General features: G+C 51.1%; 7 protein-coding genes across 7 annotated transcripts; 4 read left to right on the top strand and 3 right to left on the bottom strand.

Moving 5' to 3' along the window:
- Positions 1–1,663: 1,663 nt before the first annotated feature.
- On the top strand, positions 1,664–2,427 carry SETTUDRAFT_168776 (uncharacterized protein). Its single transcript, XM_008026296.1, has 2 exons — positions 1,664–1,985; positions 2,042–2,427. The coding sequence occupies exons 1-2, from the start codon at positions 1,966–1,968 to the stop codon at positions 2,310–2,312; spliced, it is 291 nt and encodes a 96-aa protein (XP_008024487.1). The 5' UTR covers positions 1,664–1,965; the 3' UTR covers positions 2,313–2,427.
- A 1,997-nt stretch (positions 2,428–4,424) lies between these two features.
- On the top strand, positions 4,425–6,235 carry SETTUDRAFT_108740 (uncharacterized protein; the record flags this gene model as incomplete). The annotated part of the gene is made up of 5 exons (XM_008026295.1): positions 4,425–4,644; positions 4,706–4,959; positions 5,029–5,202; positions 5,268–5,536; positions 5,614–6,235. The coding sequence occupies 5 exons, from the start codon at positions 4,425–4,427 to the stop codon at positions 6,233–6,235; spliced, it is 1,539 nt and encodes a 512-aa protein (XP_008024486.1).
- Positions 6,236–6,459: 224 nt separating this feature from the next.
- On the bottom strand, positions 6,460–8,156 carry SETTUDRAFT_160883 (uncharacterized protein; the record flags this gene model as incomplete). Its single annotated transcript, XM_008026294.1, has 2 exons — positions 6,460–7,634; positions 7,682–8,156. The coding sequence occupies 2 exons, from the start codon at positions 8,154–8,156 to the stop codon at positions 6,460–6,462; spliced, it is 1,650 nt and encodes a 549-aa protein (XP_008024485.1).
- Positions 8,157–8,596: 440 nt separating this feature from the next.
- Positions 8,597–10,389, bottom strand: SETTUDRAFT_108718 (uncharacterized protein; the record flags this gene model as incomplete). Its single annotated transcript, XM_008026293.1, has 6 exons — positions 8,597–9,456; positions 9,512–9,575; positions 9,628–9,866; positions 9,926–9,959; positions 10,013–10,119; positions 10,167–10,389. 6 exons carry the CDS (start codon positions 10,387–10,389, stop codon positions 8,597–8,599), a joined length of 1,527 nt encoding a protein of 508 aa, XP_008024484.1.
- A 2,651-nt stretch (positions 10,390–13,040) lies between these two features.
- Positions 13,041–17,987, top strand: SETTUDRAFT_176963 (uncharacterized protein; the record flags this gene model as incomplete). The annotated part of the gene is made up of 2 exons (XM_008026292.1): positions 13,041–17,783; positions 17,830–17,987. 2 exons carry the CDS (start codon positions 13,041–13,043, stop codon positions 17,854–17,856), a joined length of 4,770 nt encoding a protein of 1,589 aa, XP_008024483.1. The 3' UTR covers positions 17,857–17,987.
- A 115-nt stretch (positions 17,988–18,102) lies between these two features.
- SETTUDRAFT_39106 (uncharacterized protein) lies at positions 18,103–18,801 on the top strand (the record flags this gene model as incomplete). The annotated part of the gene is made up of 1 exon (XM_008026190.1): positions 18,103–18,801. The coding sequence occupies one exon, from the start codon at positions 18,103–18,105 to the stop codon at positions 18,799–18,801; it is 699 nt and encodes a 232-aa protein (XP_008024381.1).
- Positions 18,802–22,479: 3,678 nt separating this feature from the next.
- SETTUDRAFT_168775 (uncharacterized protein) lies at positions 22,480–24,264 on the bottom strand. The gene is made up of 4 exons (XM_008026291.1): positions 23,874–24,264; positions 23,602–23,822; positions 23,048–23,547; positions 22,480–22,998 (listed from the first exon to the last, which is right to left on the bottom strand). Exons 1-4 carry the CDS (start codon positions 24,186–24,188, stop codon positions 22,574–22,576), a joined length of 1,461 nt encoding a protein of 486 aa, XP_008024482.1. The 5' UTR covers positions 24,189–24,264; the 3' UTR covers positions 22,480–22,573.
- Between the last annotated feature and the right edge of the window lie 434 nt (positions 24,265–24,698).

The following is a 24,698-nucleotide window of genomic DNA, read 5'->3' as shown; positions in this document are numbered from 1 at the left end:
CCGCCCGTACGTCGACCAAAAAGATGTAGAAGAAGATTCTATGTTAGATGCAAGTGAGTCGTACGAAGCATCTATAGCTAGTGTAGAGTAATTCAAGTTTTCATATGTGATGTTCGCGATGCCAAGAAAAAGTGGCACACTCGGTGGGGTGGCACTCTCGGTGGTGGAATACGTTAATCTTAGTTCATAAACTTTAGACTAACACCTTTGTATCATTTTTATTAGAAAAAGGTTATACTAAAGTATCTAAGCGCGTTATCTAAGCGCTAATTAGGTGGTAAGCAGAATCTAGGTGCTAATGGTGACACTAAGGTTCTGCGCTTGTCGTCTGAACGTAGTTTAGATAGCGCACGCATAGCTTAAACTAAGATTCTATCAAGGTACTATCTAAAGAGCGTTTAGCTTGTTATAACTACCTTAGTAGCAATTAGATACTATACTTAGATACTTTAGTATAGCCTTTTTTTAATAAAAATTGTAAGAGGCTACGCCTAAAGTGTGTGTGATCGAGTATATCTATACGACTACCTGGACTTCAAGAAGCTTGAAGTCTTGTTACTGCCTTTTTGGCTATGGATGGCGTAAGTAGTCGTACGCTCGGCCCGTTGGGCCCGCCCATTACAAAAATAATATAAAAGTATTAGTTTAAAGTTTTACAGCAAGAACTATACGTAAAAGGTAATAATATACTCTACTAGTAAGCTATATATACAAGTAAGCTAGGTGTTATATAGTAAGTAGGCCTCTACCTTAGAATCTCTTTTTCTATAATAAATTTTCCTGTACTAAACTTAATTAAGTAATAAATAGCTTATTTAATAGTTTTAGTTAAGATTTATAACTTTCTTATATAAAGTAATATATTAGCTATAACAAATAAAAGGATATTAGCCTACTTACCTTACTAAGACTTAAGTTTCTACTTACTAGCCTAAATAGGTATCGCTTATTACCTATTATAGCTAGTAAATTTCTAATATTAATTAGTAATAAATCTATACTAAAGCTATAAAATAAGCTATTAGTTACTTAATTAAGCTTAGTATTAGGAGAGCTATTGCAGAAACAGAGATTCTAAGGTGGAGACCCATTCGCCACGCTAACCTCTACCTATTCACTAGTCTAATTGCACCCCTCTTTAGTGTACAGGCACCCCCTAAACAAATTAAATAGCAGGAGTGCACCTTACTATACTACTATAACACAGCGCAACGTTAAAATTCTATAAATCTTTTTAGGTATTTTAAATCTTTCTAGTACTAAATGTAATAAGAGACCTAAAGTATTTCTAAGATATAGACCTTTTACTCTATTAGAGTGTTGTGTTAGATAATAAAAGCACAAACTACTGCCATTTTTTCTGTCGAGGGGGTGCCGGTAGTCTGCCGCTGCCGCTCCACTTGGGACATAGTGATCGACGAGGACAATAATGAATCTGGAAACCATTGACGAGTAACAAGCCACAGGATGCAGATCCGAGAAACCCATGAGTTTTGCATCTGTTTTCAGTAGTGCTCTTAACTGCATTGAGATGACGGTACTCGAGACTACAGCGTTAGCCAGCTGCTCTATCCATCTCGTGCATTGAAGCTGAAAGATGCTCGAATGGCTCGCAGTGCCGAAGCCACTCGAGGGACATTTCCCGTGAAGATCATGTCGCCGACTCCGCGGATCAATGATGCAGCTGCTGTGAGAAGACGTGGAAGCTCCAGCCAAACACGTCAGCCAGCGTTCTCGTCAAGGTCTTTATGAGCAGATGGATGCTCGCGAAAGTCAGTCGGCCACTTGATCCTCCAACCTCTTCACCAACAAGACTCTAAAGTAGTGGCGTGGACAGCACAGCTGCCTCAGCGCACGAAACCAAAGCCAGGCTTTCCTTCCAAGTCGCTACCCCTACCTCCAGTCCTGTGTCTCACAGCGCCTTTTTCACCCATACCAGAACCTGAACGCGAGCCTGAATTCAAAATGGCAGACGCTGCGAAAGAGTACGTGCTTAGCTCCCCTCCCCTTATTCCCGTAAAGCATGCTGACTCCTTCTCAGCCTCACGGGCACTGACGGCAACGCAACCGGCGGCCGCGGCCTTCCCGACGTGGGCGAAACCATGGGCTCTGTAACCAACCCCGGTGGCAAGAAGGGCAAAAATGGAAAAGGCAAGGGCAATACCGACGAGGAAGACGACGACGTGGGCTTTGGTCTTGAGAACGGCAAGGATGTCAAGGGAAGCCTGAAGATACACATCAAGCTGGACTTGGAGGCTGACATTCGGATTATCGCGAGGGTCAAGGGCGACATTGCGATTGGGATCCTGTAGGCTGTTCAGCTAATAATGTTTCCATGTTTTCTTTTTGCTGGTTTGTGGCTGCGTTGCCTCGGAGAGTTTCGAGCGTGCCAAGCTGGGACATGGAGGAGGCTTGAATGAATACGAATCCCTTCGGTCTTCACCGACGTGCTACGGATAGACTTCTGTCTTTTTAGCGCTTGCACTTGGACGCTTCTTCTCTCCTGCTGTACTTGTATGCACGCAAGCCGCGGTTACCAGTTTGTTGTCCCACATGACGTATATCCTGACTCGCGCATCCCGCGATATATTGCTTGTTTTGTCACAGTCACGTCTTGGCTGGCTCGCATCGAGGGCCGTCGGATGTCGGATACAGGGCCCACAGCACGTTGCCTCGGCATTGTTAAGTAGGCGCTGCATTCGAAATGTGTATCTGTCCTTGGCATTGGTATCGGATCTTCGGACGCTCTTGGATGCGGGATCGCAGAGCGTGGCTGTCTACCAGGTCAATGGGCGCCTGGTCAGCGTTGGGGTTAGCTGGTGCTGCAGTCATCACGTGATGCACGCCGTGTCGCTAAGGGCTGTGGAATTTGCGTCGAAAATTGGATCAAAACCGCAGAGAAGGTTGTGATAGCATTTAATCTGTTCGCATATGATTAATGTAGTTGCATTCCATAGTCATCTCGCCTTGAAGAAAACTGCTTAGGGTAGTAAGTGTCGTGGAAGAACATTATCACTTTATCTGTATTAGATAGCATCTCAAAATCAGTAGAAGTGAACAACTTGGAGACCACGATTGTGAATTTCAGCAAAAGGGCGATGAACCAAAAATGCACCGATCAAGACTGTCGGGATGTGGTTGTTGAGGTAATCTGGCGTCGCCGTAGGCGCCACCAACAGAACGTGCGGGGATAGAAGCCCTTGAAAATCTGGGGGCTCGCGATTTGCCACCAGGCAGCATCGCCGGCCTGCTACCTAACACTGACCACCAGTTCAATCGTGTCAAGACGATCTGGAGCACCCTGGACATGTTACTCGACTAGGATATTCCTTACAGCAGTCGGAGGATTGTGCAATCTTCCATGATCTAGGGCTTCAAGACAATGGTTACAATGCGAAAGCTTCCAATATATACTCATGTGTCTCGCTGACTGTACATCCAGGTGTTGACTAGATAGTCTTAATTGACTTGCTATCATGACACTCGTACTCAACATGCTTCTCCTATCTCCTACATGTATTCAAAGAGCCCGTCAAACTCTGTCATCAACTCTTATCGGACCTTTGCCATCTTACGCAGTTATTGTATGAACCAGGGTATACCATAGTCGAACGTATAAATCCCCCCTGTTGCTGCAGGCAATAATCAACCGGATTACAATCTGACTACATTGGATCTCTACATAGTCGGCCGGCGTTAAGATGAATATTAAGTGGCCAGTGCCGACCCGTAGCGGCACGGCAGCGAAATGAGGGCAAAAGTAACAGCAATAACGACAACCCATATCATCATGGAGAGCTCAGTCCACAAGCCATGCACCCCTCGAATCGAATGCAACGGCGCTGGCACCGACCTCCGTCGATGTTTCTGTCGGCCATGCGCCGAACTGCTTGGCTGCGTCCCACTGGCACGCCGTCTATTCACCGCCGCCATGCAAAACGAAGCCTATAGGCTCGCGGCGGCTTCTGGGATCGGCAAATACGCCCCTGTCGCGTCTTGGCCGACTTCTACCACTTATCCGATGGGTGAAGTCAACCATGCGACGTCATGCAACTTGTGCAGCGGAAGCCTGTCAGACGCCGCGGCACTACCCCGCAAGACGGCCGCCTGTGCTTGTTTACCCCGGACCGCCCAGAAAGCGTTTTGACAGACTCCACACGCCCGCGGGCGACTCGTTCAAGCGGAGGGGAGGGGGGCATGCTAACGGGAGATCGCTGCCAAAGCAGGTATGCCGGGTGCAGTAGTGCATTTCGACCTTTGAATTCTCCCAAATGAATCCTTATAGCATACGCGCTGGCCCAGTATGCGTCGAGGCCATGTGCATTGCCTGCCGTCTTCACCTTCTCTTTTTTTTTTAAGTCCGTCCATCTTTGTTTTCTCGATCCCGCATTGGATAGATAGGAGCGGGGATACCGTTTACCAGCATGGCGACCGTCATGGACCAGGACAAGCTCTCGGTCGAGCACCAGCAGGCTGAGAACATCGCCGAGAAGATGTCGCATTCGTCAAAGTCGGGTGAGCTCGAGGCGCAAACAGTCGAGTACGATGAGAAAGAGGCTGCGCGTGTGCTGAGGAAGGTCGACATGAGACTTGTGCCTTTGCTGTCCTTGCTCTACCTCGTCGCCTTCATCGACCGAAGCAACAGTATGTCTTGCCATCATCGCCACCCTCGGTTTCTGGTAACAGAGATTTAACACACAAACAGTTGGCAATGCAAAGATTGCGGGCATGACGAAAGATCTCAAAATGAGCGGCTCGCAGTACAACACTGCCGTTACGCTCTTCTTCGTTCCATACACTCTCCTCGAAGTCCCCAGCAACATTGTTCTCAAGATGATGCGCCCCAGCTACTGGATGGCGATTCTGATGTTCAGCTGGGGTCTCGTCATGACGCTGATGGGCCTGACGTCCAGCTACGGCGGTCTTCTCGCAGGCCGCTTCTTCTTGGGTGTTACAGAAGTACGTGAAGCCCCCCCAAAAAACCAAACACTTCCAGATTTGACTCCGCGTACTAATTCAATGCTATAGTCGGGTTTCTTCCCTGCTGCAACATTCCTCCTAACACTCTGGTACCGCCGCTTCGAAGTCCAACGCCGCATGGCCGTCTTCTACATCGCCGCCTCTCTCGCCGGCGCCTTCAGCGGTCTCCTCGCCTACGGCATCGAAAAGCTTGACGGGCGTTCCGGACGCGCAGGATGGCAGGTAAGCAGCTAGATGTGATTTCTCTATAAGAAGGACATTTCTTTTTTTTTGCTAACACAAACAAGTGGATCTTTCTAATCGAAGGTCTCATCCCCATTGCCCTCGCCCTCGTCATCTGGAAGATCCTCCCGGACAGCCCTGAGACGGCGAAATTTCTCACCCAGCCCGAACGCGATCTCCTCGTTGCTCGTCTCTCTAACGACGCAGGCTCGGGCCAGGGCCAAACGACAAATGCCGATAAGATTGGCAAGCAGCAGATTCTCGCCGGACTCTCAGACTGGAAGATTTGGGCTGCGACGGTTGTTTTCTGGGGCAACACCGTCGGTGTGTATGGGTACGTACTCTTTTTTTTGTTCATCACCCCGTTTTCTTTTTTTCTATCAAGAAAGAGGCTGATATCACATGCAACAGCTTCACCGCGACCGTGCCTTCCGTCATCCAAGGCCTCGGCTACACGAGCGCAAACGCGCAGCTCCTGACCATCCCCATCTACGTTTTCGCCGCGATCCTAACGCTGATATTCGCCTGGGCCTCTGATCTGACGCGCCGCCGCTCTCCCTACATCATCGCGGGGTACTCCATCGCCGTCGCGGGCTTCATCGCGCAGCTCGCGATCCCGAAGCCAAAATACCCGGGTATCACCTACGGCTTCCTGTTCCCCGTTGCCGGCGGGCTCTACTGCCCCTTCACGTGCCTGGTATCGTGGATCGGAAACTCGCTGGCGCCGTCGTCCAAGCGCGCCGTCGGCATGGCGCTCCTGATTTCCGTGGGGAACATGGGCGGCATCATGGGCAGCAATGTTTATCTTGCGCGCGAGGCCCCCAAGTACACGACGGGTTTTGCCGCCAGTTTGTCCATGTGCTGTCTCGCTATTCTCATGACGTTTGTGCTGCGCTGGGCGTACTCAAACGAGAATAAGAAGCGCGATTTGCTGATTGCGGAGCACGGCGAGGACGCGATTCGCGCAAGGTACTCGGAGGAGGAATTGCTGCTTATGGGAGACAAGAGCCCGTTTTATAGGTATACTTTGTAAGAATATGTCGATTTGCTTGCGAGAGGATGGCGCGGCTTTGCGTAAATACAAAGAGAGAGAGATAGGGAGAGAGAGAGAGAGCAGCCATCCCTGATGTATTTCCGAATCTTATTCTTCTTTAACGAGAATGAAATAATGATCCTGGAAAAATATAGATACAGTTTCTGTAATCCAAAAAAAAATCCAACTTTGATGCTCCCTTTATATTTCCCGATTGTCTAGATCTAGTTCTGTTCGGTAATAGGCTCGTCGGCTTCTTCATCGTTGTCCCATTCACATGGTTCTACGCTGGTGCCTCTGCAGCAAGGGAGACACGCGCTGCCGTTTCCCAGACTAAGACATTCATCTACACTGAATCCTCTTCGCTGGCACCGCTTACAAACACGCAATTTGTTTCCCTTCTTGAGCTCGCTCCTCCAGTTCTCGTCGTCTATGATGCGGTAATTGATACCGTTGAAGCGCCAAAAGTCATCGCTGTTGTACATTTCTTCTTCCACCGGGAGCTCCTCGCCGTGCATGTACGGTGGAATAAATGACTTTCCACCAGAAAATGTTTCGCGCGAGACGATGAAATGCGACTTTGGGCTGTACGATTTCAGCGTCGACACAATCTTGTACGTTGCTGCGCGGTCGAAGAAGAGCGCACTCAGGAAGTGCGATTGCTCGGTCGGGTCTCCGATTTCGAAAAGACGGAAGAACGAGTGGTCTGAAAACTTCAAATGTAGCGTAAAGTCTTCGGCCAGAGTATGGGGTAGGCATTCCTTGGCAAGCGAGAGAAGCGACCTGAAGGTGATTTCAGACAGGGAGCGCAGGTTTTGGCCAGAATTAATGGAAATGGCAGAGTCGAGCATCTTGAGAGATTTGAGAGCCGGTGGAAAACCATTCCGGCGGAGATAGTAGTAAAGGTGTGACTCGAAGCCTAGTTCAAGCTGCTCGAGTTGAACCAGCGAGCGTAGTTTTGCAGCGCCCTCTGGATCCGTGTCGCGCGGAGTCAGGTGTCCAAGGTGGCCTCCGCAGTGGGTCAAGCGCAGCAAGGAGTCTGCTTGCCTTTGCAGCGCAGTAAGGAATAGCTTTGAGGATGTGCGGTGGTCTGGATCCATGAACGGCTGGCAGCCTTCAAAGACGTGCAGTCGCTCACCAATCGATAGCTCCTTCAAGGCCTTTGGGAGACTCAGAACGGCATCTAGAAACTGCACGCCAACGTTGCATTCGATGAGGGTCAGCGATTGAAGCGGCGTCGACTTGACTTCGTGCTCAGCAACTTCAAACGGCCCTCCGACTCTGGTGTCGAAGTTCAGGCACGACAGGGTGATATTGCGTAGTGTTGGATGTCTAAACATGGCAACTGCACGGCCAAGAGTGAACTTATTGTCTCCCGAGCCATGCGCATGTAGTGTTACTATCGCAGGTCAGCCTGTCTCTATTCATCTCGATGCTTGAACCTACACGACTGCAACGCGGGCAAAGCCATGGGCATATCCATCCGAGGATACACGGCACTAGCTAGTAAGTTGGTGTAGTCGATCCTCGAGTACCCATCAAAATATATCTTTCCTAGCTGCCATTCTGAGTTGTTTGGACAGGGGCTCTCAATGTGCAGATGCCGTAGCCTGCGCATCAAGCCTACAAAGTGATTCAAGTCTTCTATCCCATCGCGATATTGGTCGTGATATCGGATGGCAAGGTCTTGGATGTAATCCGATCGCTCCTCCCGGGCGTCAAGTGCTCTGGCGACCCTGCGTGCATGCTCGCCCTTGAGCACCTCGATATTTCGCCAGATATACGGCTCAACAAGCCCCTGGAATCTTGTGCATGTCGCAGCGAGACTGCATAGCGCATCTCGGGAATCAATATGGTCGATGATGTTGAGGAGAAGCTCATCGACGAGGTGTAAAAGTCCGCTCTCGGCAGGGCCAAGCATAGTGATACCAGGCTCCTGACGTGCTCTTCTAAACGTGTACCCTGAATGACGCGTCTTGCGTTTTTTGGCTCCAGCAAAAGATATGCTTGGCATTCAGCGATGTCCAAATTACGATATTGACGATGTAGGTGTACGGAGACTTTAATGCAGCGAGCGGGTTTGCATCCGTGGCGGTTCGAGCGAGGATCATTTGACCAACAGGACGAGTCCTGAATGATGTCAGATAGGCTAGTACTAACTGAGACTAATTAGCCACGTGATGAAATGGAGGGGTCCAGTTAGGGGCGTCGTTATGCAACACATCACGAAGTCAAGACCAAGGTTCTATTCACGGACCACGGAAAATCATAGTCTTGATCATGATTTTATTGCTAAGCTAATTCGATGAGGCCCTAACTAAACATAGCGCAGACTATGAATGCGATATTACAAAAACGCGCTCAAATTGTGTACAAATATCTTGGGTTGTCTTCTCCCATCTCCGCAATCTCTTCTTCAGTCTTGCCCTCGATCCTCCAGTCCTCTTGGCCGGACATCTTCTTCTTGTTCTTCATGCGGAAGTACAAGTGTAATGCTGTGTAGATTGCAATACCCAGTGTCAGTAGCCCGATAGTAGCACCGTATCCAGGCTTGTATGTAGGCGCTGTAGCGCTGCTGTACAAGAATGGAGCGGCGATGCCGGAGCAATTTCCAATGGTAATTTGCATGCCACTGGCAAAGGCTCGCTTTCCATACCGAGGGTTGTTGACACCGATCCAGGAAAAGGCAATTCCGGTTGCGACCCAAAGTCCTAGGGCCACGATAAAACAGCCAGCAAAACTGAGGCCGAGGCCCTTGTCTGCAATGAGAAAGATGTATCCGATCAAGCTCACAGCGAGGCCGGCAATGCAAAAGAGGCCCCTCTGCTGTGTCTTGTCGCTATAGTATGCTCCAACGACGTAGGTAATGAAGCCAGCGACGTACACGGGGATGGTCAGAGCTTGGACTTCTTGACGGGTCCAGCCACCTCCTAGCCCGTTGATAATTGTGGGAAGGAACACCGAAAAGCTGTAGAGCATGCCAAGTCCGACAAACTGAGCAATGGCGTAGGCATAGACCTTCCAGTCTTTGACACCATTCATGACATCTTCTTTGTGGAATTCTTGTCCGGCTGCTGTCTGACCGACTTCTCTCATGCGCATTTGGATCAAAATTCGTCGATCGTCTTCGGTCAAGAACTTGGCCGTTTCGGGGCTGTTTGGAAGAACGAATGGAACGGCGATGGCGGTTAGTACAGTCGGGATGCCGTTGATAAGAATAACTAGGAAAAATCAGATTAGCAGATATTCGGCGCAATGTTCACAGTGCAAACTTACTCCATCTCCAACCCCTCCATCCTGCTGCACGATCCATCTCGCCAATAGCGTAAGCGACCAGTCCCTGTAAGCTGTCAGAGCAACTCTTGGAGAAGATACGGGTATTGTTTACTTACTCCTAGTCCACCAGCTATGGCAGAAGTACCGTAGAAAGTTGCCTGTCTGAGGGATACATTCCTCCTGTTGTAAAACATTGACAGGTATAGTATGACTCCAGGAAACAATCCTGCTTCGAAAACTCCTAGGAGAAGTCTGCAGGCGATCAAAGCAGCGTAGTTGTTGACAAAAGCAGTAAAAGTGGCTACAAGTCCCCATACGAACATGAGTCCTCCAAGATACCTCGCTGGCTGCATCCCTTATTGACGAACAGTGTCATTAGTATACTTTCCTGCACACTGGATATGCATGACTCACTCTTGATAATCATATTACTGGGCGTCTCGAAGAGCTACCAGACGGTAAGCGTATGTATACAGATCTTGTATTTGGGCAGCAACTTACAACATAGGTGACAAATAAGATGGAGACTGCAAGCTGGAACTGGTCGCTTGTTTCGTCCATACCAAGGTCTTCCTCCATGCCGTAGAGACGTGCATTTCCAATGTTGACTATCACGTTGTTAGAGGGACTCCACTGCCAGATAATCTCAACACACCTCGGTCCATGAAGTTCATCAAATAGATCCAGCAAATCATTGGTACAATGCGAACGTCCAACTTCCTCAACACTCTTGCCTCAGTCGCGGCATCAATCTCCATCGACCCGGCGGAGTTTTCGACATCCTCGACTTTCATGGGTGGGGTCGGCGAGGTATCGGAGCCTTTTTCGTCCTTGTAATCCGGTGCATTGTGCACCGGGTCCTCTGCGTGTGTATTCATGCTTCGAATACAACAAGCGGTACTTGAAGAAATGAGATTAGAAAAGGGTTGTACCGGCAAAGGAGTAAGAACGCGGCGATCCTCGGTGACAGACCTAGCACACTGGTCCCCGTCTTGAACTTATAACCCGACCACCTGGAGCATGTGTGCTCAGCCCCATGGGGAAACTAGAAGTGCCACGGCCTTGGTAACCCGATAGACGCGCCGTTGAATTCACTAGTCCTGTCATCCCAAGACTGCTGTGCATTCGCAGACGAGAAGTGCCGATAACCGTTTGCCCGCCATGGCATTCTTGGAACCTGCATGCAATGGTATTTCCAAGCATCTTCTACTCTTGGATCGCTAAACAGTGGATGGCTCGTGCGCCTTGGATATCTGACCAGGATTCGGAGACCCTTGGATCTTGGGTCAGATTAGGAAAGCTGGAGAGCGTATCAATCCTACCTCATTAAATCCATTGATGAGACAGATATCTTGACAGCCCCCCTATTCTTGATCAATCCCTTCAAGACAGTACGTTGAGTGGATGTAGGCTCAAATGTAGAGTGCTGCTATTAAACTTGAGTTCCGTATTCGTCGGCAGTCTGCTCAAGTCGTACTGGACGGGCGTTTCCCACCAGACCTCGGAGAAGAATGCTTTGCTCAGCTGGATGGACGGCCTAAATGCCAATCACCAAGCGAACCAGATCTGAAACGAAGTGCCGTGCAAAATTGTCCCCGCGTTCCTTTACCCCGGTGATTGTGTTGTGGTGATCAGCCCAAGGCGCCAAATCCTTAGCCTACGTCTATACCCTTGGCACCAGACATACACCAACAAGAGCTCTCTTCACGTCGGAGATTTTGACCAAATTCAAAATATGGATACTGCTTAGCGAGATAAACACGGCTGGATACGCGTGTTATGCGGAAAGTGCAACCTGGGGGGGATAGAGATGATAATGCTCGCCATAGCACGCGTGTGACAGTGTTTGTATTACAAATGGCGAGTCGTGAGTCTTGCCCAGCCGGATAGTCGGTACACTGGAAGTTATGCACTCACTAAGGCTGAAGTTGATTCGCAGACATACAATGGGACGCTGCACCAATGCTGCACCTCTTTCTTTCTCTTCGATGCTTGGTGGTTCTGCATGCTCTTGCATTCTTGGAGAAAAGCATGGATGTCGTAAGGGACGGGCCAAAGGAAGCAACCAAAGGCCAAGCACCACATGGCAGTTGAGTATCTTGGCCGATGCATTGCTGATGGTGTTGATGATAACGATGGTTGGCGAAAGAAGAGTCTGACACGGTTGGGGCAAGGAGAATGAAGGGGCTACTTTTGCCCCCTCTGAACTGTCGCTTTGCCACGACCCCCTTTGAGCGGTCGTAGGGAATTATGCCGCGACTTCGAAGTTCAAGGTGATATGTCAAGCTGCTGCTTTGTCGTTGAGACCAGGTCATTGGAATATGGCAACATGCGACCAAGCCCCACCACGTGGAAATGCCACCAATCATGTACTTGCTATTCGCATGACTGAAGAATGCAAAATGGTGAAGGATTGCACAAGAGAAGTGGCAAGCCCTACAAGGCCTCACTGGACATGTCGTACAACCAGATGTGCTCAGATTAGGACTAACCCCTACTATCTTTGTCCTTCATGGATTGACTGGAATTCAGCCAGCTGATTATGACTGAACGAGGTCATAGGTGTACGCCGTGGAAGATGCAGGTGCTCCAATGAGGTCCTCGGGCACCCACACGCTCGTTTGTCTCTCCGCAGTTTGTCCCGCTCCAGTTACCGTAGGACAGATCCGAGGCTCGGGCACATGGATGCAACTGCATGCCAATACATCTTCCGCTCTTGCGGTCTTGGGTGTTTGGAACAAGCGTTTGATTGACACGGGCTGCGGGTTTCCGCGAGCCTGTATACCGGTGCCGACCATGGATGGGTGAAGCGTAGGGCGATTGGTGTTCTATTTGAGACGAGGTGCATATAGCAACTCGGTCAATCTGTAGGCGTTGGTGGTTCGTATGAGTTGGACGGCAAGCGGATAGGCAGATTGGAGGGAGAGGGCCAGCTATACTCCAGGACTCCAGCAGGGCCAAACGAAGATGGCTTGCTAGAAAGCAGATCAGTCAGAAAATGGTTGGAGTCTCTCCCAACCTGCGGAAAAGAAGCCCCTGTCCATGTTATTGGTCTTTTTCAAAAACAACCAAAGTAGCGACATGATGCTCAGTACGCGGATAGGGATGGGCCAGGACTCCGGTTGGACGGTGAAGAAGCAAAGGCACGTGACGCTTTGGTGCAAACGGATCTTCTGACTTGGCCTTGTCCGTGGCCGCGATGGACAAGCTCAGGGTGCAGTACCCGGCGACTGGCGATTGCAGCGTACATGGACATGTTGATGTTGGTGGGTTGGAGACGCCGTGGCCGGAGAGGACAGGGGGCGGCCCCGCGTGTTGCTGCAGGTCCGATGGCGGTGAGCTCTGACGTGACGCCTCAAACCACGCAGGGACTCCGGAAAAGCGTAATTCTCGGCCTGACTCACACGCACGCAGTCCAGAGAGAGCGAGCAGCAACCTCTTTTTTTCTTTTCTTGCATTGGCCCTGCTGAGACCACGACCCTCGCTTTATCCGTGGTTGTCGAGCCTCGCACCACAATAATAGCCCACCATGGCGGGCAGCGGCGCGGAGCCTACCAAAGTCACCATTCTCGGCAAAGACTCGATAGTCGTCGACTATGGAATATGGCAGAATTACATCGCCCAGGATCTGCTAACCAGCATTCCGTCGTCGACCTATGTCCTCATCACCGACACCAACATCGGCCCTCTCTACGCGCCCACGTTTGAACGTGCCTTCTCATCCGCCGCCTCGTCGCTCTCGTCGGCCCCTCGCCTTCTCACCTACCAAATATCTCCCGGCGAGACTTCCAAGTCGCGACACACAAAGGCCGCCGTCGAGGACTGGCTGCTGTCGCAGGGATGCGTGCGCGACACCGTGATAATAGCGCTGGGTGGTGGTGTGATTGGGGACATGATAGGCTACGTTGCCGCAACGTACATGCGTGGCATCAAGTTTGTGAACGTGCCCACGACGCTGCTGTCCATGGTAGACTCGAGTATAGGCGGCAAGACGGCCATTGATGTGCCTGCAGGCAAGAACCTGATTGGCGCCTTCTGGCAGCCCGAGAGAATCTACATTGACCTGCAGTTTTTGGAGTCGCTGCCAAAGAGGGAGGTCATCAACGGCATGGCAGAGGTGATCAAGACGGCCGCCATCTGGAACGAGGACGAATTCACGGCGCTCGAGGGCAATGCAAATGACATTCTTGCTGCCATTGAGCAAAAGCCTGTAGATGGGCGCAAGAACTTTGACAGCATAGCCGCCATACTCAAGCGGATAGTGCTGGGCTCCGTACGTGTCAAGGCCGAGGTGGTCTCTGCAGACGAGCGAGAAGGCGGCCTCCGCAATCTGCTCAACTTTGGACACTCCATCGGCCACGCATACGAAGCCATTCTCACTCCACAGATTCTCCATGGAGAGTGCGTTGCGATAGGAATGGTCAAAGAGGCGGAGCTGGCACGATACCTGGGCGTACTGGACCCGTCTGCCGTTGCTCGCCTCACAAAGTGCATTGCAAGCTACGGACTGCCTACGTCGCTAGCCGACAAGACCGTGCGGAAACGGTCAGCCAACAAGCGCTGCCCAGTGGATGAGCTCATCAAGATTATGGCTGTAGACAAGAAAAACGCCGGCAAGACCAAGAAGATTGTCCTCCTCTCAGGCATTGGCCGAACACACGAGAAAAAGGCCAGCTCAGTTGAGGACCGTGACATTAGGATCGCGCTGTCACCAAGCATATCTGTGCACCCGGGTATCCCGGCCGACCTGAATGTGACATGCACACCTCCTGGGTCAAAGAGTATTTCAAACCGCGTGCTCGTGCTTGCTGCGCTCGGAACCGGCTCATGCCGTATCACCAATCTGCTCCACTCGGACGACACCCAGGTCATGCTTGATGCACTTGCAAAGATGCAGGGCGCAAGTTTTGCATGGGAAAATGACGGCAAGGAGTTGGTGGTTACCGGTAACGGCGGCAACCTGAAGGCATCAAGCAACGAACTCTACTTGGGCAATGCTGGCACAGCAGCGCGTTTCTTGACCTCAGTGACAGCGCTCTGCCAGCCCACAGATGGTGTCACATCAACCGTCGTCACTGGAAATGCGCGTATGAAGGAGCGACCCATCGGCCCGCTTGTGAAATCGCTTCGTACCATGGGCGTTGAGATTGATTACCAGGAGAACGAAGGCAGCCTTCCGCTGCGAATCTCAGCCTGCGGAGGCTTTGGCTCTGATTCCTTCACGGGCGAAATTGAGCTGACCGCGAATGTGTCTTCGCAATACGTATCATCTATCTTGTTGAGCGCCCCATACTCCAAGAAGCCAGTAACGCTCCGCCTAGTCGGCGGCAAGGTCATCTCTCAGCCCTACATTGACATGACCATTGCCATGATGGCTTCTTTTGGAGTGCAGGTTGAGCGATCTCAGAGCGACCCCAACACCTACCACATTCCCAACAAACCATACACCAACCCACCCGAATACGAAGTTGAGAGTGATGCTAGCTCGGCCACCTACCCACTCGCCATCGCAGCCATCACCGGTACTACTTGCACAGTTCCTAACATCGGCTCCAGCTCTCTTCAAGGCGACGCTCGATTCGCGGTCGAGGTGCTCAAGCCAATGGGTTGTACAGTTGAGCAATCAGCAACATCAACCACCGTCACCGGCCCACCGCGCGGCCAACTCAAGGCTGTCAAGGAAATCGACATGGAGCCAATGACGGATGCGTTCCTTACAGCGTCTGTTCTAGCTGCAGTAGCATCCTCAAACGGCTCCAGTGTCACCACCCGCATCTACGGTATCGCGAACCAACGTGTAAAGGAATGCAATCGAATTCAGGCCATGGAAGACGAGCTGGCAAAATTCGGCGTGACTTGCAGGCAGTTTGACGACGGCATTGAGGTTGACGGAAAGAGCTATGAGCTTGATGCTCCCAAGGTCGGCATTCACTGCTACGATGATCATCGTGTCGCTATGAGCTTCGCTCTCCTTTCGCTAGTCGCGCCCGCGCCTGTACTCATTCTCGAAAAAGAATGCACAGGAAAGACATGGCCAGGCTACTGGGACAGCCTGAACCAAATCTTCAAAGCCAAGCTTGAGGGCGTGGAGCTGCCACCCAAACCCAGCACGCAAAAGACTGCATCAAAGACTGAGAAAAAGTCCATCTTCATCGTCGGAATGCGAGGCGCTGGCAAGACGACGGCTGGTGCATGGGCGGCACGTGCTCTCGGGTGGTCTCTTGTTGACCTAGACACTGCCCTTGAGGAATATGTCGGTATGACAATTCCTGAACTAATCAAGGAGAAGGGCTGGGAAGGGTTCCGAGACGAAGAGCTAAAGTTACTCGAGAGGACTGTCAAAGAGAAACCTCATGGCTATGTCTTTGCATGTGGTGGAGGGGTAGTTGAGACACCGGCAGCGCGCAAAATTCTTATCGACTACCACACAAACGGCGGCATCGTAATACTTGTCTCACGAGACATTCATAAAGTGATCGAATACCTCCAGATCGATAAGACAAGACCAGCTTATGTGGATGACATCATGGGTGTTTGGTTGCGACGCAAGGACTGGTACATTGAATGCAGCAACTATCGCTTCCATAGCCAGATCGCTGGATCCGGCGACCTTGCTCAGGCACAGGAAGACATGTCTCGTTTCCTGAGCATCATCACAGGCAAGGTTTCAGTATTGAAGGCTTTGAAAAGAAGAAAGCATTCTTTCTTCGTCTGTCTCTCTGCGCCGGAGCTCAGGCCTTGCATCAAAACACTGCCCGATATAGTGGTTGGATCGGATGCGGTTGAGCTAAGGGTTGATTTGCTCGAAGATCCTGACGGTCAAGAGGGCCTCCCAACACCAGACTTTGTCATTGAGCAGCTCTCCATTCTGCGCACAGTCACCTCGATACCGCTCATCTTCACCTTGAGAACAAAGGCGCAAGGCGGTAAATTCCCAGATAAAGCATACGACGAGGCTCGCGCGCTCTATCGAGAGGCATTGCGACTGGGGTGCGAGTTTGTTGACTTGGAGATGACTATGCCCGAAGACATCCTACGAGAGATATCGGAGAATCGAGGTTTCTCTGAGATCCTCGCAAGTCACCACGACCCCAAGGGCGAGCTGGACTGGAGAAACGGCTCCTGGATGGCTTACTATAACCGTGCGCTCCAGTACGGTACTGTCATCAAGCTCGTTGGTGTTGCAAAGTCGATTGAAGACAACTTTGCGCTTGCCGAGTTCAAGAGCTGGTCACACTCAGCACATCCTATACCTCTCATTGCCATCAATATGGGTGAACATGGCAAGCTGAGCAGAATCTTGAATGGCTTCATGACACCTGTCTCGCATCCTCTTCTTCCTTCTGCTACCGCACCTGGTCAGCTTTCGGCTGCGGACATTCGTCGCGGTCTGTCGCTGATGGGCGAGATTCCAAGCAAGAAGTTTTTCATTTTCGGTTCGCCGATTGCCCAAAGTCCCAGCCCGCGTCTTCATAACACGCTCTTCCGCGAAACTGGATTGCCTCACACCTATGGGGGCCACGAGACTACATCGGTAGACTCTGTACGCGACATTATCCACTCACCAGACTTTGGCGGTGCCAGTGTCACTATTCCTCTGAAGCAGGACATAATACCGTTGCTCGATGGCGTTGGTCCAGAGGTGGAGGTAATTGGCGCAGTCAACACCATTGTTCCTGAAGTCTCAGTCGATGAGACCACTGGCAAGGAAGTAACACGCCTGATCGGCCGTAACACAGACTACCTGGGCATGGTGCAAATCCTACGCCATTCCGGAGCTCAGGGAACAGGCTCTGCACTCGTCATCGGCGGCGGTGGCACCAGTCGTGCAGCCATCCACGCCTTGAAGGAGATGGGCTACGGACCAATCTACCTCCTCGGTCGCAACCCAGAGAAGATGGAAGTTCTCAAGAATGCCTTTTCGGCTGAGTACAACGTCCAAGTACTGAACTCGCCAGCTGATGTCGAAGCCCTTGAATCCGCACCCCGAGCTGCCATTGGCACCATTCCTGCCGACCGGCCTATTGACATTGCTATCCGCGAGAGTCTTTGCGCGTTGTTTGAAAAGGGCAAGGCTTCCGTGAGGGACATTGAAGCGGGTGCAGAGAGGATCCTGCTTGAGATGGCATACAAGCCGGCTGTTACCGCGCTTATCCAACTCGCAATGGACAATGGCTGGAAGACGGTCAATGGACTAGAGGTATTGGTTGGCCAGGGTGTAAGTCAGTTTGAATACTGGACTGGCGTTCGGCCTCTGTATGCGGTAGCTAGGGTAAGTTTATGAAGGTTTCAGGACGATCAGTGCTAACGTGAAGCAGGATGCGGTTGTCAACCAGACGGACTAGGGCGATTCAGGATCTGTGGCTATGGCAAACAAACAAGCAGCACCTGATGTCTTGTTACAAGATGTCTTGGTTTCAACACGTGCTAGAAACAATCAAGTTATGAAGTCATGAAATACTGTTTCCATCTGAGACCAAGTTCAACCGACTTTTTCTAATCTTATTTCTCTTCCTCGGCTGCTCTTCTTGCCCTTCCAATTTCACTATTAATCGACATAATTTATTTCTCTTTCTTGCTCACATTCAAAAATGTCGCAGCAGCAGCAATCAAACCCCCACAACCATCCAAACGAACCCGAGCCCTCACACCAAAGCACATCCCTCCTCCGCGCTACATCGTCTCCCACCGCCACTGCAATGCTACGCTCCACCGCATCACCGGCAACGCGTGACTTTTCCACCATGTGTAGTAAGGCTGTGAAAAGAAAAACCGCATGCCATGGACCTGGGTATAGGACGAGGACTAGGAATGGGTATGGGAATGGGAAACGGTGTTGTATTAGCGGTGCGGGGATACTAGTTCACGATGATGACGGTAATGATTGGGATGGCGATGATGAAGGTGAAAATGGAGATGAAGATGAAGATGAGGAGGATGTGGTGCGGAGTGGATGTTATGCCGATGCTGACCCTAACACTGACGCTGGTGCAAAGGTCAATTGGTACCGCGATAATGATATACAGGCTGGAAGCGGCGCGCACAGGAAAATGCAGAGTCGGCGATATAATATCCCGTGTACGTATTCCGATGCAGATGCACATGGAGATGGAGATGGTCATGGGTTGAATTCGGGTAAGGGTGCGGAACGTGAAGAAGAGAGTGGGAGTGCGAGTGAGGAAGATATAGAAGAAGAAGAAGAAGAAGATGATGATGATGATGATGAAGACACAGATAGCGAAGGCGATGAATTCCAAGCTGTGTATCTGGCTATTAGCAGGAGGGCATAATAGTATCCCTCTTTTTCTTTCTTCCATTTTTCTCTAGTTGTTGTTCTCGTTATCTAGGTTAAACGTGATGGCCGTGTGGAAATCAACAATGTACGTTCTAAAATATCTAGGTAGATATATAGATAGGTAGGTAGGTAGGTAGGTAGGTAGAGAAAGAAGGCGTTTATACCCGTCGCAATAAAACAGAACAAAACAAAAAAGTGGGGGAGAGGGGGACTAGGTCAGGGTAATGGTGGTGGTGGTGGTGGTGGTGGTGAAAGAATGACTTTGTATAGCTCTTGACATACAGGAGGAGAACAAAAAAAAACAGATGTGTATATTATACCACGGCGTAATGTAAGTTTTTTTTTTTTACATTGCTATCTTGTAGATTGATCGTTCTCCTCCTTCTCATCGTCGTCTATTCATCCGTCCATCTAAATCTCCGCCATTCAACCTACATATCAACACAATACACCTTCCGCCAACCCCCGCGAAACCATTTCAAAAAAAAACAGATTAAATACCCATTCCAGTCCACAGATCTACTCGCTTGTAGCACTCCAAGACGCCCCAGAAACCCGCTACTTACACTCTCTACTCTCTACTCTCTACTCTCTACCGCTCCGCCTCCCCCTATCTTCAGCAATCTTCGCATCAATCGCACGATCCAAACTGCGAATGATTTCCCGACTGGGTTTTCGAGTCGCATTGCGATCTAGCTGCATCGCCACCACCACCGCTGCAGTCTCCGCTGTATTATTGGTATTACCACCGTAATAGCTAGCAGGAGTATCAGCCGTGGTATTGGTAGTGGTGGCAGTAGTGCTAGTAGTATTGGTGTTTGTTGTATTTGTTATTGTAGTTGTAGTTGTAGTTGTAGTTGTTGTAACTGGAATCCTAGTAGTCACAGGCGTCGTTGTGCAAAGTAGTAGAGAAGTGGAAGTGGGATGCGGGGACATCGCAACGCGTGTCGGTGCCACGGTTGAGATTTTGATTTTCGGGGGCTGGATGCTTGGTTTGGTGTGTGAGAGTGGTAGTGGTAGTGGTAGTGGTGTGGCGGTGTTCGATGCCAGTTGGAGTGATTCTTTGGTGTTCTGGATTTGTGAGGGCGTGCTGTTGGCGTCAGTGATGGTGGTGGTGGTGGTGGTGGGCATAGGAGGTGAGCCTTCTGGTGTAGTTGATTCTGGTACCGCGGTTTCTTTTATTTTGGCTGGTATTCCCGTCGGTCGTTTCTTGTTAGATGGTCTGGCTGCTTTTGCTGTGCTAGTGGTGCGGTTCGCGGTTTTGGCTGCTTTCTTTGGGTCCGCGCTGTGCCATTTGATGGCGAGTGCACTGGCATACTTGAGCTGAGGGGCTCGCGTTTCGGCAGATGGGTTTTGCGGTTCGGATTTGGCTGAATGCAATGGCTTTTTGGGTGTTGCTGTTATTGTTGCGCGAGAAAGCTTCAAGGGCGAGGATTCGGATTTCAGTGTTGGAGCGGGCTTGGAGACGGGTTCGCCGGAGAGGTACTTTGGAGTGCCATGCGGAGTGGCTGTGTTATATCGCTTCAGCATTGCAGGTGTTGCCAGTGGAATCCGGCTTGTGGACTTGGGGGGAGTGCGCTTGCTGAATGGTGTCGTTTGCTTGACTGGCGTTGATGGCGGCTTAGCAAATGCAAGAGCCTTTGCTGGAGATTTGAGTCGTGCCAACTTGGTTCCATCTGCAGCTGCATCCGTAACATCTGGCCTCCTGTTTATTATAAGAAGATTCATCTTCTTCGGAGATGGTGTGATTCTGATCGGACGAGACCGTGGTACAATCGGTGTGCTAGGCACCTTGGGCAATGACACCCCATTTGGTGAGCCCATCGCCATACTCGCCAGAGATGGCATAGCGTATTTGGCTCTGCATATTTTCTCGGGTGTTTCAACTGTACTTGGCCCTTTTACGTCCTCCTGGCCCCTGATGCAGTGGGTGTCCGGTATCGGCGGTAGCTCGCTCAAATCGGGAGATTGGCAAAAGGCTGGGTTGAGATTGCTAAATGAGTCATGCAAAGCCGTCTGAAAAAAACCATTATCCTTAGGCCTCAGAAGTAGGCTATAATTCACCCCAGCTTGCTTATAGAAGCTCGCTGACTGCGCTTTTGAGGTGTGCAAAGTGCCGTCACCACCGTTCTGCCAGTCTACGTAGTTTGCAGAGTCTGCTCTTGTATCACCCTGCATTCTCTTCAAGCTCGGCTTCGGATAGTGCAGGGGTAGGAAACCCATAGTATCCGCTCGTTCCTCTTCATCTGGTGCGAGAAAAGACCCAGCGCTAGACGATGAAAGAGTGGAAGTGGACTGCCTTCCAAGCTGCGTATCTGTAGTGTGCTCCAGGGCTCTCTCGACCGCTTGGGAGATTCCAGATGCGACTTTGATATTATTTGAAATCCTTCGAAAAGACAGCGAATCCGCCAACTGGAGCTTCTCCCAAGCCTTGCGCAAGGGCGTGGGCGTAGGAGACGCAGCACCCCCCTTTACACCCTCCTCGTAAACACACTCTTGATTGGGAGTAGTACTGTTACTCCCTAGCTTCGCCATGAGATGGCCGATATTCTCTGGCTGTGGCATTGCTGCCTTCCGTGTCTTTCTCACATGTATAAAGCCTTCGCTCGGAACGGGGATAAGAGGTGTGTTGAATGTCACTTCTGGATCATCCTGCATCGCAACATCTGCCAGGCGTTCCGAAAGCGTCTGGAATATGTCTTCAGGCTGTGAGGCAAGTCTCCTCACTAGCTTCAAGTCCACGTCGACTGGTGCTGAAGGTGAATCCAGCTCGATTGTTCGCTTTACCGGGCTCGAAGGCCGACTGTCGCTGGGTGTACTTTGCTGATTGTCCTGGGATGGCGTCTGAAACAATGTTCTATTCGGAGTTTGCTTGGGCAGGCTACGCCTCTTGCGACGAATCGGTGTCTTCTTCATTGGGCTACTGGCTTTCAGATCCTGATTCAAGGTGATGACTTTGGTTGGCGTGTCGAGTGGTGCTTTCGTGTGACTCCGGTTCACTGGAGTCCTGCTTTTCAGTATGCTAGGTGCCAGGGTCACTGTGGGCATGGCATCCTTGGTAGGCGTATTCTTCCTCGGTGAAAGTTCCATGGCAAAGTAAAACGCATGGTCCACTACTTCCAACGTAAACGGCGACTCGCTTGCCGTAGCCAGCGTACTACGGCGACTAGACCTATTCACAGCAGATCTCTTCTGCCCTCCGGTAGGCGTGCAAGGTGATATTTCCAACGACATTTTTTGCGCAGAGCCGGTTGGCAAGATCGAAAGGATTCCAAGTTTGATGCAGAGGGACATGTGCGGTTTTCAGGCGACGAGCGTGCACCGTTTGACGTGGCTGAAGGGTCTGTGTTTTTGGTGGTCAGGGCTACCATGGAGGTCATGGCTGTGTACTGGTTGGGATAGACAATGTCTGGGTCGATGAAAAGCGATCGTCATGTGATTCAGTCCGAGCTGGAATTCGGGAGTCCAAAGCGATTTAAAGAGCGAGCTGGAAAAGTCATCGCGGTCAACAGGAATGCCGCAGTGCCTGTTTTGGGCCGACGCGTGTAACAAACAAACATTGCTCCACCTCTATGTACGTCACTGTCAAACGGGAAGTCTATGCACGAGCTATTGATTCAGCCGTGGGAAAAGCAATGGTTTTTTTAAACACAAATACGCCTGGCGCTAGGACAGAAGAAGCATTTCTATATCTATATGCGCTAGTTCTTAGATATATAGGGTTACCACGCAACAGTCACGTCGAGCTCTTGGCATTCTTTCTGCATTCATAGCTTCTCCTTCAGACTTGACTTGAGTCTCCTCTCTACTGCACCCAGGTACTCATTCGTTGTGACCCAGCTACCCCTGTCCTTCTTTCCGCACGCGAGCGCCAGATCCTTGGTCATAATCTTGTCAACATCGACTGTGTCGATGCAGGCCTTCTCCAGCTGCTCGGCGAAGACAACGAGTTCAGGGGTGCCGTCAAGCTCACCACGCTTGGCAAGACCTTGGGTCCAGGCAAAGATGGAGGCAATGGGGTTAGTCGACGTCTCCTTGCCCTTTTGGTGCTCGCGGAAGTGGCGGGTAACGGTTCCGTGCGCGGCCTCGGCCTCGAATGTCTTGCCATCCGGAGTGATAAGGGTAGAAGTCATGAGGCCGAGAGATCCGAAACCTTGAGCGACAATGTCCGACTGTACATCTCCATCATAATCTGGTGCTTGTTAGGGGGGTGCCTGCAACCTTGAGGGATTAATACATACTCTTCATGGCAATGACATAGCCACCCTCGCTCTTGATCATCTGGGCAACCATGTCGTCGATCAGACGGTGCTCGTACCAGATCTTGGCAGCCTCAAAGTCCTTCTTGTACTGGGTGTCGTAGATTTCCTGGAAAACATCCTTGAACTTTCCATCGTACGCCTTGAGAATCGTGTTCTTGGTGCTCATGTAGAGAGGGAGCTTCTTGTCCAGCGCCATCTTGAACGAGGCATGCGCGAAACCGGAAATGGATTCGGTGGTGTTGTACTGCGTCTGCGCGACACCGCCCTCTGCAGGGAAGTCGAAGACCTTGATCACCTCAGGCTTACCGCCCTTTGGTGTGAAGACCATTTCCAATGTACCCTCGCCAGGGATAACCCGGTCCTTGGCGCGGTATTGGTCGCCGAAAGCGTGACGGCCAATGATGATGGGCTGCTTCCAGCCAGGTACGAGACGAGGGATGGTGGGAATGACGATAGGGGCGCGGAAAACAGTTCCTCCTCTGGTGTATGGTCAGCCACGTTTTTACATATCTCTTTGCGCATGTGTGCCCTACAGGTGGTTGCGGATGGTACCGTTGGGCGACAGCCACATCTTCTTGAGCTTGAATTCCTCGACGCGCTGCTCATCGGGGGTGATGGTGGCGCACTTGACACCAACAGAGTACTTCTTGATAGCCTCGGCGGCATCGAGTGTGACTTGGTCGTCGGTCTCGTCGCGGTATGGCAGGCCAAGATCGTAGTACTTGAGGTCAATGTCGAGGTATGGGTAGATGAACTGCAATGTTCAGCGCATGTGTGCATGTCGTTGTTGCTGTGTCGGGCGCACCTTGTCCTTGATGACCTGCCAGATGATTCTGGTCATCTCATCGCCGTCAAGCTCCACGACCGGGTTCTTGACCTTTATTTTCTGGGTTCCTGAAGAAGACGCCATTCTGAACTGCCCAATTTGTGTGTACAGAGCGGATGTAGTGGCTACAGAGGAGCGGGGAGTGCTTCGTCGCGGGCTCAAAAGCTGTGCCGATGTCGCAGCGGTTTGAGAAGCTAAGCAGCGCGTCGCAAAAGTGCAAGTTTGGCGTCTGGGGAGTCGTGCAACAGAAGCTGCCGAGCGGATAACAGCGGGCGCTGGAATTGGCGACCTCATGGCGAATATATGGTAGGAGATAACCTCGGAAAAGCAGAGTCCAGGAGCGTGCAAAGGTCGCAAGTTTCCGGCCGCGGTCTCGATTGCGACGGCGAAGATATTCGGCTGTTAGGATGACTACTTAGTCGATGGAGTCGCCTACTTAGCGGGGTAACGGGAGCCGAGGACAAGCAGCCCTTCTTGAACGCGTCGCAGAGGCTGAGGCCTGGCCATGGCCCCGCGCTGTAACAAACAGGTGGCAGTGGTTTAATGCAACGGCTAATACCCCACCGTGGCATTGTATGTTCCATCCTTGGATGTGATTGCGTAGACGGGCAGTAGGCCTGCTGCCACGGCCTGTCATGCGCATGTGCTGCGTCGTCGCGCGGCGCGGGGGAACCCGACTCTCATGACGTCTAGCCGAGCGGGTGTCATGTGAATTAGGAGGTGCCGCGAAAACAGATAGGGCGTCGGGAGTTGGGCGGAAACCAAGTGTTTTCGAGATGCATTGGGAGAGGCTTGGACTCGAGC

The sequence above is a fragment of the Exserohilum turcica genome (assembly GCF_000359705.1).
Source record: "Exserohilum turcica Et28A unplaced genomic scaffold SETTUscaffold_17, whole genome shotgun sequence".
In the NCBI taxonomy this organism is placed as follows: Eukaryota; Fungi; Ascomycota; class Dothideomycetes; order Pleosporales; family Pleosporaceae; genus Exserohilum; species Exserohilum turcicum.
This window is presented reverse-complemented; position numbering and strand designations above follow the sequence as displayed.